General features: G+C 37.7%; 2 protein-coding genes across 2 annotated transcripts; both read left to right on the top strand.

Moving 5' to 3' along the window:
* The first annotated feature begins 467 nt into the window (after positions 1 to 467).
* LOC114158049 (uncharacterized) lies at positions 468 to 6,316 on the top strand. Its single transcript, XM_028039366.1, has 9 exons — positions 468 to 1,155; positions 1,547 to 1,696; positions 2,005 to 2,086; positions 2,959 to 3,128; positions 3,567 to 3,678; positions 4,369 to 4,452; positions 4,870 to 5,021; positions 5,837 to 5,948; positions 6,070 to 6,316. Exons 1-9 carry the CDS (start codon positions 1,071 to 1,073, stop codon positions 6,161 to 6,163), a joined length of 1,041 nt encoding a protein of 346 aa, XP_027895167.1. The 5' UTR covers positions 468 to 1,070; the 3' UTR covers positions 6,164 to 6,316.
* Positions 6,317 to 7,653: 1,337 nt separating this feature from the next.
* On the top strand, positions 7,654 to 15,184 carry LOC114158051 (uncharacterized). Its single transcript, XM_028039367.1, has 6 exons — positions 7,654 to 8,025; positions 8,949 to 9,128; positions 9,554 to 9,644; positions 12,811 to 12,935; positions 13,237 to 13,333; positions 13,435 to 15,184. The coding sequence occupies exons 1-6, from the start codon at positions 7,941 to 7,943 to the stop codon at positions 13,514 to 13,516; spliced, it is 660 nt and encodes a 219-aa protein (XP_027895168.1). The 5' UTR covers positions 7,654 to 7,940; the 3' UTR covers positions 13,517 to 15,184.
* The last annotated feature ends 210 nt before the right edge of the window (positions 15,185 to 15,394 follow it).

Below are 15,394 nucleotides of genomic sequence, written 5' to 3'. Positions count from 1 at the left end.
AATGACTTCATAATATCTAGTATTGAGAGAAACTTTGATACTTTAGTCCACATTTATTTAACAGCTCAGGTTGTAACAAGATTAGTTACCATGACTACGATACCCATTTTTTGATTGATCATTGTGTTTTTAACAAGTGAGTCACTTTAATCTGCCTTGCTGCTGAAATGTGCTGTTCAGGTGAACTTGACCTGAACTTAAATTCAACTACAGAGATTAATCTTAATAGAAAATCACATCACCTGATATCATTTTTATCTACATCACTGAAATCTTGTGAAATTTTCTCTGACAGTTTTGTTTGTGGTCAGAGAAAACGCCAAGCTTGAGGCAGAGTTGTTTCAGTTCAGACGTTTCTCACAGCTTCATAAAAACATCGTGCTCTGAACTCGGAATGCACACAAACCAGAGAATCCTCCTCCGGAATAAGACGTTAAAAACGATTTCTGCTTTAATCATAATAAAAATGAAAGATTTTAAAGATGAAACGTTTATGTTAGCTGCCTCCGGTAGGCGGGCGTCTGTAGAAACTCGCTGTTCCTCAAAGTGAGGGTTCAGTTCAGCAGAGAAAAAAAAAAACAGTGTGAGAATGTTTCATGCAATGATGACCCAGCTTCCTGCATATTATCAAAAAAAAAAAAAAAAAAAACGCTCTAATTTATAAGCTGAAAAGTATTCCCACCCCTCTTACCGGTGCATTGCCCCTCCTCTGTTACCCGACAAATTTTCAACTGCACCGTAACCAAACATGTCAGATGTTACTCCTTAAAGCTTTCTAGATAAACCTCACTGAGAGACAGAAGAGCAGAGGCCAAAGTTCAACGTCAGTAAGTTGTTATGTATCTGGTTTGCAAGCAGCTGTGCCTGTTGTGTCACAGAATCACATGTTATGCAGAATGTCTCCTGTTGGGTTTGTGGTTGTATCTAAAATTGTCACCATGGCTGCAGAGAGACATGAAACAATCATAACCAGATGAGCTGTGGTTCATCTGGTAGCATTAATATAAGATGTTCACAGTCTGTCTTCTTCCCTGACTGAGTGAAGCCAGAGATCAGCAGCAGACAGAAACATGCAGCAGGTAGTTTGGATCAGTCTGGTTCTGCTGAATGTCGTCTGGATCTCCTTCTTTTTAACTCCAGATCTGGACTTCTCAGGTAAGAGCAGCTAAAGGAGAGGAACCTTTAAATGTTGATGCTGCTGATGTGACATTAGTTTGAACATATTTGTCTTTAGTCACATTCAGACTTCCTGTCTGTCTGTCTTTCCTAAGTTAAACCTCATTTAAAGGCGGTTAGAAGGATCTGGAAAAACTTTGACTCACATGATCAGCAGAAAAATGTTTGACCAAATATCAAATGTTCTTTTACTTTTGAAATTTTTTTGGATACATTTGAACCTCTTTGTGGAATTTTAACGTTTGTGGATCACAGGCTTATGTTTTACGTCCAGTTCCATGCAGAAGCCTTGGTTCAAATAAATCAGGTCCAACATTAAAATTCAACATGAGTGGATGCGACCTTGTGACCTGCTCTTTGTGTCTCTCAGTGTTTGTGCAGAGGAGAAGCGTCAGCAGCTCTGACGAGACATTCATGACGAAGTTCTGCCTTCAGCCGGACTCTGACAGGAAGTGGACGTCCGCTGGACCTTCAGCCAGCGGTCCAGATGAAGACGTCAACACCGTCACAGAACCCACTGGTGAGACGTAGACGGCTTGGTTTCAGATCTGAAGATCTGGATGTTTTTGATATCTCTGTCAGAAAACTAAAACATAAAATTATTCTCTATTTTGGATTATCTTTAATCTCAGAACAAATACAGCTGTTCTGTGGAATCCCAATTAAATCGATTGAGGTCTTTCCGAGCCAAGTGGCAAAATGAGATGAAATTCCAAGTTATTTTTTTAAACAAAATAGTAACGAGGTACTGGCTGCACATGTTCATGTGAATATAGCTTTACATAACTACATATACAGTTCCACATTCAATCCTTGCATTATTTGCAGTGAACAGAAAGAAAAGTCAACATGAAGAATCCAACCCAGACGACAAGTTTCCAACATCTGCAGCTCCTGATCCTGATGGGAAGTGAGTAACATTATAACAACACCAACCAAGAACCGGACCCAATCAAATCAGCTGTTTACATTCAGGGTTGATTCACTTTGAACTGTTTTTAATCGTTCTTAAATTGTGACATGCGAGTTATTGAACAGCTTTTACTGGTCTGAGGTAGAGAATCACTGCTGGGAAGGAAGGAAACATCTGAGCTCGAAAAGTCAAAGAATTTCGACTTTTGCAAATGTTATAATTTTTTTAATTTACTCCTCCTTTTTTTCTACCTATTTTGAGCTTGATAGGCAATCATAGTTACATACACAGCACCATCCTTTGAAGAAAACACAACTTGACGTTTCACGGACACAAACAGGAGCCTGATGGATTTTTCCCCCCCGTTAAACTGCATTTCATCTGAACAACACTGCAAAAAACACAAAATCTCACCAGGAGTTTTTGGTCTAATTTCTAGTGAAAAAAGTTGCAAGTCAGTTTTCAGAAAGATTGAGAAGCTTGGCTTAAATCAATAATATCTTAATATTGATTTAAAAAAAACAAAAAAAACAAGCACTAGTTCCACTGGTAGATTATTTCATTTTCAATATGGGAAAATGTCTTATTAGTGAAATAATAAGACATCTTTAGTGGGACTTGGAACAAGGTCTTATATCTCACAGAAAAGCTAAGTGTAAATTAGTTTCATCTTGAAATCTACTAAAGTTTTTGAAGTGGAAACTAAACAAAAACACTTGGTAAGATTTTATGTTTTTTGCAGTGAACTCTGAGGTATCTTGATTATTTTTGGTTCATAAGGCCTTGATTAGAATAATTCTAGCTGTCCTGTGTTGTATTTGTGCAACAGGAGATTTGACAAATATCAAAACAGTTGTATTATTTTTCAGCAACTTGGGTGAACCGACCGTATCTGCTCACGAACAGAGACTGACTTCACCACCAGGACTGAGCTCCAGCTCTGATCTTGTTGCAACGATTCCAACAACTCCCAGAAATCAGAGGATGGACGTCGGCCGAACCGGTCAGCAGGAACCACTCACTACTATCAGACAAACGAGTGAGTGTTTACTGACTGTGGAGCTGATCGGCTCAAACCACTGCAACCTCTTTTCAGTTCCGGCAACAAGCAAAACACGCAGTTAACATACAATTACATCTAAAATCATTTAAATTCTGCTTTACTTGCAAATTCATTTTATTGGTAAAACTCTAAATTATCCAATTCTTTGGCAATAAAGAAATGACACAAGTATCCTTTAATTTAAATGATTTTCTCCAAAGTCAACACCAAATCCTACGTTCAACAGTCACTGCAAAGTGAAAATGCTCTGTGCGGCATTGGCAGTAAATGAGAATGTCGCTCAAGCTGCTCTTGTCCTAAAAAACATGAAATCAACATGATAATCAGAGGAAGAGTCAACTTTAACCCTTTCAGACCTGCAGCAGAGATGTGTTTTAACTCAGACTTTCACCGATGCCACGGTTTTGTTTTCAGGTCTAGCTTTTCCTGAAGAGTGCTGCTTTGTGTTAATGAAACGACCCGTGAACGAGAAGCTTATCGCTTCCGTTGATTTGACTGATCCCTGCTGCCCCATTAACGCAGCCATGTAAGTACTGCAAGTTGGGTTTCTGCCTGGTAGAACACGTACAAAATGTTTCACTGCAGTGTTAAAGGGGCAGTATTACGTAAAATCAACTTTTGTGAGCTTGACATCATGGTATAATGTTATTCCCTCCTCAGTTGCTTTGGTTCTTTCATGCATGTGTGAGAAATCCTTTAATCTCCATGGCAACCATTCAACCATTCGCCTGGGTGGACCTAGCCCCGCCTTCAAGCTGAAACTCCTCCTCTGGGCTGCAGTTCCCAAGATTCCACCTCACAGAGAAGCCCCTCCCCCACTCAGCTCCTGCAGACTAGCCAGCAGCAGTTAGCAGACGCCTGGTGGAACAGCTGAGCTCATTGTAGGAGCTACTGCTCAGTTCAACATTGGTAAAAACGTTGATAAAGGGTTAATAGAAAAGCCATGTTGTGATGACTTCCTGAAGGCGGTGCGTCAGAAAGAGTTTTAAAGAGACAGAGGGCCAATTTCAAGTCGCTTAATTCTAAATTTTTCAGTCGTATTTTATATATAAATAACAACTTATCACAGCTGAAGGTAACAGTTACTTGATTGAACTATAAAATGGCACCATGTGCCCAGAAAACACATAATACTGCCCCGTTAACTGTTAAAGCTAAACTTTTATACTCATTTGAGAAAAAACAACTGATATAATTTGCATTTCTTTTCTTTCAGCTTGATAACAAAAAAGGCACAACATCTCTGTGTGGATCCAACGGAACCCTGGGTGAAAAGGATTATTGATTTTCTCCAGACAAGGTCCGTTTAGTACAGTGAATGTGTCGAAAATGATCATGATTATGGTAGCCGTATTATTCTACTTCAATTAATCCAAAGTTTTGATTATAATCCTCGTTTTTTCTTTAATTTCATATGAAAGATTTGGACATACATCTTTCAGCAGTGATTGTAACTAATCCAGTCTTTTTATTATTATTATTTATAAAGCACATTTAAAAAAATATATGTTTACCCAAACTACTGTACAGTAGAGACGGATAAATCTGAAACAATAACAAACTAAAAATGTTAAACGCAGAAAAAGTCAACAGGATTATAAAACTGACAACAAACCAACTCATTTGTTAAAAGCTCCTGAAAACAAGTGTTTCTTAACTTTCTAGTCACTAATCATTTGAAATAAGCTCATTTGAATAAACATGTTTTATTTCTCAGGGATTTGAATGGACCGACTCTGTCCACTCCTTACAAAAGCCTGACTCTCTCTGAGGTCAGTTCATCACCGATGCCGAGGCAGGAGATTCCAACGACTCCACGACATCAGAAGATCAACATCACCCTCAGCCCACCCAGAACAGAACCAGAACGTGAGTTTTTACTGCAGCAGGTTTTCATCTATGTTGAAGTTAAAATCTCTGAGGCAGAACTGGCACCGTGGAGACAGGGATTCAGGTTCTGTTGGTGCTCGTTGTTCAAAACACACTGGCTGCGTTCGTTCCCGTCCCAAATGTGCACAAAACATTGTTGATGTTCTGCTACTGTCAAAAAACAAACAAACAAAAAAATAATTTCGTAATTGAATTGTTTCCATTAACTGAGAAACAATTAAAATCCCACAAGAGTAAGTTTGGTCAAGTGACAAGTCATTAAAAAACACGCAGCACCATCGTCCTCCGACCACTTCCTGTTGTCTTTTGTCGTTTCCTCCAGTAGTAACATCTGGGTTGATCATGTGACTCGTGATGAGAAAAGTGTTTTTATTGCAGTTTTTTTTTCTTCAAAATACTCTCACTTTGATACAGCTGGAACCAGAACCAGCACCACAGCGTTTTTTTATCGAAAAATATTAGTTTCGCTAAAATTGAGGTGCTTCCATTAAGCAAATGTGTTTTTGTAATTCAAATTTGCACAGTTAAACAGTCAATAGCTTACTTAACGTTACTGAAGCTTTGAAACAGGTGTTTTATTTTTTTGTATTCTTTTTGCTTTGAGATTCAAGGTGAAACCCAGATTTATATTTTTAATGCTCCTGGACCCAAACAGTCTACGAAATATTTCTTTCACACTGCCACCTACTGGCGAAAGGAAATACTGTGCTTGGGACAATTTCGGTTTCTACGGCAGCAGAAAACGAGTTATGTGCTCAGTCAGATATTCACCAGTGCCACGGTCTGGTTTTCAGGTGGAGCTGGTCCGGTTGAGTGCTGCTTTCAAATTTGCAAAACTCCCATCGACGGAAGAGAGATCGCTTCGTTTCACGTGACTGATCCTCTGTGCCCCACAAGTGCAGCTGTGTAAGTACAGCAAGCTGGGTTGGAAAATCTTAGATTTACTCGAATGGAATTGAAAGTTGAGTTTTAATGGTAAAAAAAACAAACAAAAAACAACTAAACATGTGTATTTCTTTTCTTTCAGTTTAATAACAAAAACAGCAGAACACCTCTGTGCGGATCCAAAGGAACAGTGGGTGAAAATGATTATTAATTTTCTAGAGAAAAAGGCCCCATAAGGGAACTTCACGGTGTCCTGCTCCATCAGATCATGTGAAGAATAATAAAACACATGTGGCAAAGTGGTCATGTTTTTAGTATCAGAATAATGTCATTCAAGTAATCAAAGATTTAGTTTTAAAGGTAACATAATTGTTTATTTTTTTTAAAAACTGTTTTGTACATTTTGTAAACTATCCTAGAGCAGGGATTGTAACCAGATGTCTGTTTCGATTACGAATGAAAAAATGATGCATTTTCTTAGGTTTTGTTTTCCATCAATAAAAATTTTTGCAAATGGTTTTGATTTCTGATTATTGAAAAGGAAGCTTAAAGGCAAGTTTTTCTGTGAAGCATTTAAAGTCATTGCTATGTTCAAATTTAGGCAGAGAAGGAAGCAGTGAAATGCAAATTTCAGACAAATTATAACGCAAAGGTAAAACTGAAGTTATTATCTTTGGACCTAAAGAGGAACAATCTGGACTCAACACACAGCTTCAGTGATTACAGCTAGAAACCAGCTCTCACGTCTGAAACCTGGTAGTAGTGATGAACCCTGACCTGAACCTTCAGAGCCACATAAAGACAGTTACAAAGTCGGCCTTCTATCACCTGAAGAACATTTCCAGGATTAAAGAACTTACGTTGCAGCAAGAATGTAGAGAAACTTGTCCTTGCATTTATCTTTAGTTTAGTAAATCGCATTGATTACTGCAATGGTGTCTTCACAGGTCTGCCTAGCAAATCAGTCCTCTGGCTGCAGCTGTTACAGAACGCTGCTGCTGGCGTTCTCACTAAAACCAGGAAGTTAGAGAACATCACACCGGTTCTGAAGTCACTGCACTGTTTCCCTGTAGCTCAGAGAAAATACTTTAAAATGCTGCTGTTAGTTTATAAATCACTGAATGGCTTAGCACCACAATACACCAATTTGTGGCAAAAGTGTTTGAGTTAAGAGACGTTTCTCAAAGTTTTTTTTTAAAGGTTTTATTGGCCTTTATTTGATAGTGAATTGACAGGAAAGAGGGTAAGGAGAAGACATGCAAGCATAGGTCGCCAGGCTGGGAATCGAACCTGCGACGGCCGCGTCGAGGACTAAGGCTGCTTTAGTGGGGAAACTACAAAAAGTTCTGCCTCAACTTTTATTTTTCTGAATAAACATCGGATACAGCAAGGAATAGCAAATAGCATCCATCCTCCTTTAAATGAGTTTGAACCTCCAAGCTCAGCAAGGTGTCATAGGGTTTCTATGGCAACTAAGACCATCTATTATCTTCCCAGGACAATAACCATTTCCAACCAATCTAAGTGACAAGCGATAGCATGCAAAGTGTTTTATTCTATGCACAAATTGTTGGTGTTGTGATGGTATGAATGTTTTATTTTATGGTTGGAATGTCGATGGAAAACTTCCACCCTGGTGTTTTTTGGGGGTTTTTTCAGCTTCAATGGAATTGAAAATTAAAAGTCTTATCTTGAAAGGAAACCATGTAAATGTTGGTAGCTGATATCTCAAAGTCAGATAGATGTTCATAAACTTTTCTATATGTTCTGCTTCAAGTTAGCAGCAGCAGTCTTTGTGGTTTCAACCAACAGTCCCTGGTGCATCACAGAGTCACACCTCATGCAGAATGTCTATTGTTAGGTTTGTGGTTCAATAAAAAAATGTTCATCATGGCGTCACAGAATCGTGAACCATCTGACTTTGTGGTTCATCTTGTAACACTAATATAAGATGTTCACAGTCTGCCTTCTTCCCTGACTGAGTGAAGCCAGAGATCAGCAGCAGATAGAAACATGCAGCAGATAGTTTGGATCAGTCTGGTTCTGCTGAATGTCGTCTGGATCTCCTTCTTTTTAACTCCAGATCTGGACTTCTCAGGTAAGAGCAGCTAAAGGAGAGGAACCTTTAAATGTTGATGCTGCTGATGTGACATTAGTTTGAACATATTTGTCTTTAGTCACATTCAGACTTCCTGTCTGTCTGTCTTTCTTTAGTAGGAAATCATTTACAGTTAATGCTATAGATTAACTTTTGGTTACTTAAATTCTCAGGTTTTAGTGGAAAGTTAATATCCATTCATCATGAACATGAATATCATTTCACCTAAGTCTCTATAGTTTTAAATGAACCATTATTTTTTCCTGGACAGCATGTTAGCGTAATAATCAGTGGAGAAAATAAGTATTTCATACACTACTTATTTCTCAAGTTTTTCCATCTACAAAGAAATGAAATGTCTGCAGATTTTTCGTACGTACATCTCAACTGTGAGAGAAGGAACCTTTAAAAGAAATTCCTGTTGTATGACATGGTCCCAGCTCTTTATGCCCTCCTATGTAGTTCTGGGCTGACCTTTCACCTTCCTATTGATCACTGATCCTGTAGGTAACGAGTTCAACCTGGGGAAATTAACACAGTAAAAATACGTAGAGGGTAGGATGGCTTCATAAAGAGGAACTAACAGATCACTAGCTGTGTTTCCATTACAACTGTGCACAGAACCGTCTGCTTTCTGTTAATGTCGAAAAAACACAATTTTACAGATGCAGCGTTTCAGTTAAATAAGAAACGCAATTTTAAAAAATCACACATGAATAAGTCATTATAAACCATGCCACGCCACAATCCTCCAACTGCTTCCTGTCGTCGTCCAACATCCAGTTGGTGATCATGTGACTCGGGTGATGTGAAAAAAAATTTTCCGTTGCAGTTTATGGACCCTAACCCAAATGTCTCAATCTGTAAAAGCCCAACTTTAAAACCCATCAAGAGACGACATGGTTTTGTTTCTTCACATCTAGTGTTTGTGCAGAGGAGAAGCAAGAGCAGCTCTGATGAGACGTTCATGATGGAGTTCTGCCTTCAGCCAGAACTGAAGACAGAACTGGACTTGATGTCCACTTCTGCCACGAAGTGGACATCAACTGAATCTTCAGCCAGGGGACCAGATGAGGACATCAACATCATCACAGAACTCACTGGTAAGACTTTTAGTTTTGTTTGAGAATCTTTGAACGATAAAAATACACATTTCATTGCGAACTTTGGTAAATGTGTTGCTGTTAGAACTGAAAATCGAATCAAAGTACGTGGATGATGCGGTGTGAGACAGAAGAACGTAAACTTCTTGGTACTTCTGTCAGAAACCTGCTTAGCCTAAAATCACTGTCCATTTTGGAGGCAACAAAACACAAAAATAGTTGGGAGAATATCAGAGAAGCTGGGAGTCGTTAACTGGGAACTGGAGGAAAGATGTCAAAAACACACTTTGTCCACTGGAGACCAAATCCTTATGGAAGTTCTTAAATATATACATTCAATCTTTTGATTCGCTGCTTTAAATTTTGATTTTATTTGCAAATCTACATATTTTCATATGATTTTACAAATGTGTGTTTTTCTGCAGTAACTGAAGAACAAGACCTCAAACAGACTGAAATGTTCGGCTCAGCTGACCAGAACAACCCGTCTAATCAAACTGATCATGAAGCCAATAGGTGAGTCATTTCCTGCTGCTTTGCTTTGAAATATTGAATGAGTTTGGAAGAAATTCATGTTAAAAAAAAAAGCTTCTTGTTTAACACTTGAATTGAACTAAACTCAAAGAATTTCCTAAACGATATGTGCAGTATCTCACTATACCAGCAGGGGGCAGCTCATGTTTTATCCTTCAGCTACTTGTTCTGTGTTCCTTGGTTATTTTCACCGGAGCTGCTTGTGTTACAAACTTGTTATGGATTCTGTCTCTTCTATCTGCTTACACGCACACTGCTGCTGCTTACATAACCATATCACATAAGACTGCCGCCAGTCACACATAAACAAAATGAATCTGATTAGAAAGAAGAAAAAAAAGCTTATGGGGTTCCATTTGTGTCAAAAATAAGTAGAAGTCATATGGGTAGATGTTGGTCTATGTCGTTGCTATGTGTCTTTGGTGGATGTCTATGGTCTTAGTGCTTGTGGTGGATATTCCTACCACCACCACATCGTGTTAGTATTTATTTTGTTTTTATATTAGTTGTAGCTTATAGTCTGTTTAAGTTAGTTATTTCATTTAGACATATTTACTAATGGGTGCACACTTTAGTTAACGTCTGTCTGATTGTTTTACTTACACTTGTTCTTTTGTTTGAGGTGCTGCTGATACAAACCAGCTGCAGGAGGAAAACTGGAACAAAACCATTTGTTTTTCTGAAAGACTGAAGGGGGGAGACTTTGTTGTTTCAAGCTGTTCTGAATAGTTAATTTTGTCACTTAAATATTCACTTATTAATTTTGCTAAGTTAAAGTTAGTTTCATAGGACTCAATATTTTAAATAATTTTAATATTAAATAATACGTTTTCTATATGAAAATATATTTTTTAGCAATTTTTTGTCAAAATTTTGTCCACATTTAGAAAATGTTGACAAACAAATTACAAAAAAAAATATTCACTAAATTATTGACAAAAAATTGCTAAAATAATTTCAAAAGGGTTAAAATAGAGTAAGAATGAGTGCCTCACCTACAAACGTTAGTAGAACAATTTCACACTGATTTTGAGTCAATGACTTTGGAGCTATTGAAGAAAACATATTATTTAATATTAAAATTATTTAAAGTATTGAATATGACTTAGAGGATAGTGTGTGTTGTGTAACCCTAATAAGCACTTTATTGTACCAGTTGGTCACAAGACATTTATTAACATTTGTTTGTCAGGAGTGTTTAGTTTGCCACAGACATTTGTTGTCATTTGTTGACAGTCCCTAAGTGAAACTCCGAGCTCTTGAGGAGGAAGCGATAGATTAAGGCCTGGTGAAAATACAAGATAGAAATCTAAGCATTTTGAAACTACTGATATTGAAAGACCAACATTTTTGTAATTTCTAATAAACTCTTTGATCAGAAATGACCGACTTTATAACAGGCAACAGCCACACTGACCAACGACAATGACCATCGACATTGACCAATCACAGAAGTTAAAGACATTCAGACTTCTACTTGAACCAACAACAGTAGCATCAAAAAAAACATCTTTAAGGGATTCACTGCTTTACTGCAGATGAATTGACAAGATGACAGTAAAAACCACGACGCAGCAACAGACATAACATATGCAACATCCACATGCAACATAGACATATGCAACGTCTACATGAAATATCAACATATTGTTAAGGAAGAATAATTTATAAATTAACTTTGGAAAAAAGTTTGGCTCTCTCTTCCTCAAACTCCCAGGTCCTCTCAGCGGGCGACGTGCGGCCACAAGGAAAACAACAATGCATGTTGACGTCACAAAATTACAGAGTTTAATCCCATACAAAGCAACGTATGAATTAACAACAAAACTGCAGAGGAACAGAGATATACATTCATTACCTGAGACAGGAAAAAATAGAGAAAGAAAAAACAAAGAAAAGGCAAAGACGCGAAACAAGAGATAAGATTTCACAGATACCTGTGAAATCCGGAGTCTCTCCCGTTATCTCTCCTTACATAAATTCTCAGAAGAAGCTTAAATCCAGTAATTTGGTTCAAGGAAAGGTTATTTTACAAAACCCCATTTAGCATAAATCCTGATCCATTTTCTAATACTAAACAAAACATTTTCATTCAAACAATTTCCATTTGATTCTGATATTGTCACAGATAGTACAATTTTCAAATATATTCATCATTTACTAGATTAGTAGTTCTAAAATTAGATAATACAACCTTCGTTAAAAACATGCTATTAATACTTAGAAAAATGTCTTAGAAATTAAATGTTAGTGGTTTCAACTTTCTATGTTGTATTCAGTTTTACACCATCCCAGATGTTGGTTCTGGAAGACTTTTGATCTTCTGTGAACCAAACAGACTTCTCTCCTCCAGGCTCAAGTGATAGTACCCTGGAGGAGATGCTAATTTTATGGCCTCCTGTCCTCTTATAACACAACAGGAGCCTCATTGAGAGATCCTCTTTGATCTGCATTTGGTTCCTGTACTTTGAATACTTACCCATTAATAGTTTAGTTTTAAATCCTTAACACAAACCTGTTCAAAATTAAGAAATTTGTTCAAAATAAGAATGTTCAATATACCTTTTACACATGCCGTAAGATTAACTGTATTAAGCACTAAAAATAATCATTTTTCCTCAACAATATCCGTAACGCACTAAGACCATAGACATCTACCAAAGACACATAGCCATAGACCAACAACATCTACACATATGACTTCTACTTATTTTCGACACAAATGGAACCCCATAAAACTCATGCTACGATCTTTGCCTCACTTGGTGTCACCCTCAGGTGAGCTAAGTGACGCCCAACCTGGACGGTGAATGTCACTCTGCATCTGCTCCATTTGTATGACTTGCATGTCTTGTAACATTTCATACATTTTCGGCATTAAACCTGTTTTTATGCTTTACCAAATCTCGTTATTTCTCGAGGTAATAACACTGAGGGGTTCTGGTCGGGTCCTGAAACTATGTGGTATACAGAGGGTAAAATGAATGAACTACAATAAACTCTCACTTGTATAATAGACGACTCTACGAAGCTACAGCGATGAGACAAAGTTGCTATTTTACTCTGCTCAAGTTTTATTTTGCAGCACTTTAACAAATGTTATGAATGATGATCGATGAGGTTTTTGGATCGTGTGAAATCTTCTCAGAGACTTGGATGAACACACACCGAGTTCCTCCGAGGTGAGCCGCAGCATCGGTCCACAGCCTGCTTTGGCTCCAAATAAAACTCCACCCAGAGTTCCTCAACCATGCGAAAAGTTTCCAGATACTGGTATGTTCTGTTTCTTTAAATCTAAACTAAAAACCCAGCTGTTTAGAGTTGCTTTTGAAACACAATCATAAAACATTCATCAATAATCTGATGTGCAAAATGTAATGTCAACTGTGTGTCCTATGACTTTGCACTTTGAAATGCCTTGTTGCTGAAAGGTGCTATACAAATAAAATTTGATTGATTGATTCCTTTTTTCCTTTCAGCATTTATATTAAAAACATTTATGTATTTTATTTTTCTAATCATCTTTGTCCAGCTTATTACTCAGTTGATTTCCCAATCAAATGTATGTTTCCAGACATGTGCTGCATCAAGTTTACCAATAGGAAAATATCTGTACGAACTATTGTGCAAATACTCAGAACCACAGAGCTGTGTCATTTGAAGGCTTTTGTGTAAGTAAAAGATGCAGCTTTCAATTATAAACGGTGTAATCAGCCACAGTTAATATGAACTATTCTTGTAACTCAGCTTTCTTATTGTTTTCTCTCTACAGGGTGGTCACTAGAACCAAGAAAATGTTTTGCATCAGTCCAGATCAGATTCGGTTATATACTCACCTGCGAAGATTATGCTGAGATCCGTCAACTTTGTTCAGAATTTTCTTAACAGTCAAAAAGGTCTGAAAACTCAAGGACAAATTTAAAGATTTTGCTTTAAAGTTACAATCATTGTTTGTTTTCCTAAATATTCTTTTGTAAATTTTGTACAACAACTATCAGCAGTGGTGGCAGTAGTGTGCTTTCTTTGGCTAAGAATGAAAAAAAAAAAGATGAGCGTTTTCTTTGGCTGTGTTTTTCATTAATAAAGGTTTTATCAAGTGACTGATTTTTGATTATTGATTATTGGAAAGGAAGCTTTAAGCAAGACAAGCTCATCACTGTTGTGTTTATGTACATGATCATGTTCAAATTTAAGCCAAGAAGGAAGCAGTGAAATGCAAATTGTGAAGAAATGAATTGCTGAAATTTGATTGTAGAAACTAGTTCTGCTCTTTGCTCATGTTTTTTCCTGTTGTAATTGATTTAGATTATGATTTATTAGCTGAAAGTTGAACATTTTACCTTTTGGAAATAGGCCAGGGCTGCACAGTGGCGCAGTTGGTAGCACTGCTGCCTTGTAGCAAGAAGGTCCTGGGTTTGATTCCCAGCCTGATTCCAGGGGGAGGGGCATCGTGGCAGGGGGGAAGTACTTTCTGAATATTATCCCCAGTGATCAGCTGTTTACTGGGCATCATTTTGTTGCTGTTTATATTGTGTTTGAGTTTAGTTGTTATTGTGTCCAATTTTCATCTGGCGCCACCTGGAGGAAAGCTGCTGAGTCACACAGTGATGGAGTAAAACTGCCTCAGAAACGGAACGAATTCAGGTTCAGCCTCTGCTCAACCTTCTCTGAGTGTTTTGAGAACGGCTGTGGAGGATTCCATAAAACCAATCATTCATCTCTGCAGATACCTGGTAAAAAAAAATTTAAAAACCCGGCAGACGGACAATATGAGGCTTAGTACACAGCCTGGAGGACAATCAATCCTAAATAGAGGAGAAGTGAGGGGAGTGGGTTTCACAGTTGGTGTTGAGTTTCTAAGGAAATCTGTCACCCAGCCAAGATAAAGCCTCTATTGGTCAGTTTACAAAGTAAAATGTTAAAAATGGTCACATTGAATGAGGAATTGCAGTCAGTCTGAGCTACGGATTAGAGTAAATACACCTGAATGGACTCTGAGTGGACGGACTGTCAGTGTGAGTAATGATAGAAAATAAAACAGGTGTAGCTTTGCAGAGATGAAATCTTCATTCCATCCTCTCCTGTTGTGCTGAGGTTGGATTTGTTTGTCTTGTTGGTAACATTAAAGGTGAATCTGTGAAGTTTGATCTTTGTGACCACATTTTCAATTCTGCAGAGGAGTTTGTTGGTTTTGTGGTTGCACAACTCAGTAATCCAAACCTGCTCAGGAGTCACAAGCAAAAACCAGAAGTCAAGTGTAAAGTTTGCAGTAGAGTCTTCTCCCTTACAGTGTGTTTTAGTTTGGACAGGAGCTGCAGAAAACATGCAGAAGGTTTTTCAGCTCCGTGCGGCTCTGCTGCTCGTTCTGTGGATCTCCTTAGTTGTGCCACCGTGTCACTCTAATGGTAAGATCAATTGATAAAGATTATTTTTGAATATTGGTGGTGTTAAAAAAAAGAGAGATCAGCTCATTCTTTTCTAATTTGCTTCATTGTTGACAACGTGTTAAAGTTCTCTTATATCAGTTTACAGATTGTTTATTCCCAGCATTGGCTCTGCGCTGCAGCAAATATGAGCCAGATAATAAACTATCTAATGAGTGAAATTGGGAAATTTTTAACTTTTGTGTTTTTGATGCAGTAACTGGGTCAGAACCACATTATAACCTTATGTACAGATTTACATGGAGATAATGTGATTCTACCCCGTTGCTAATGGATACCACACAAAAC

The sequence above is a fragment of the Xiphophorus couchianus genome, chromosome 14, assembly GCF_001444195.1.
Source record: "Xiphophorus couchianus chromosome 14, X_couchianus-1.0, whole genome shotgun sequence".
Classification (NCBI taxonomy): Eukaryota; Metazoa; Chordata; class Actinopteri; order Cyprinodontiformes; family Poeciliidae; genus Xiphophorus; species Xiphophorus couchianus.
Note: the sequence above shows the minus strand (reverse complement) of the source record. Positions and strands in the feature narration are given on the sequence as shown.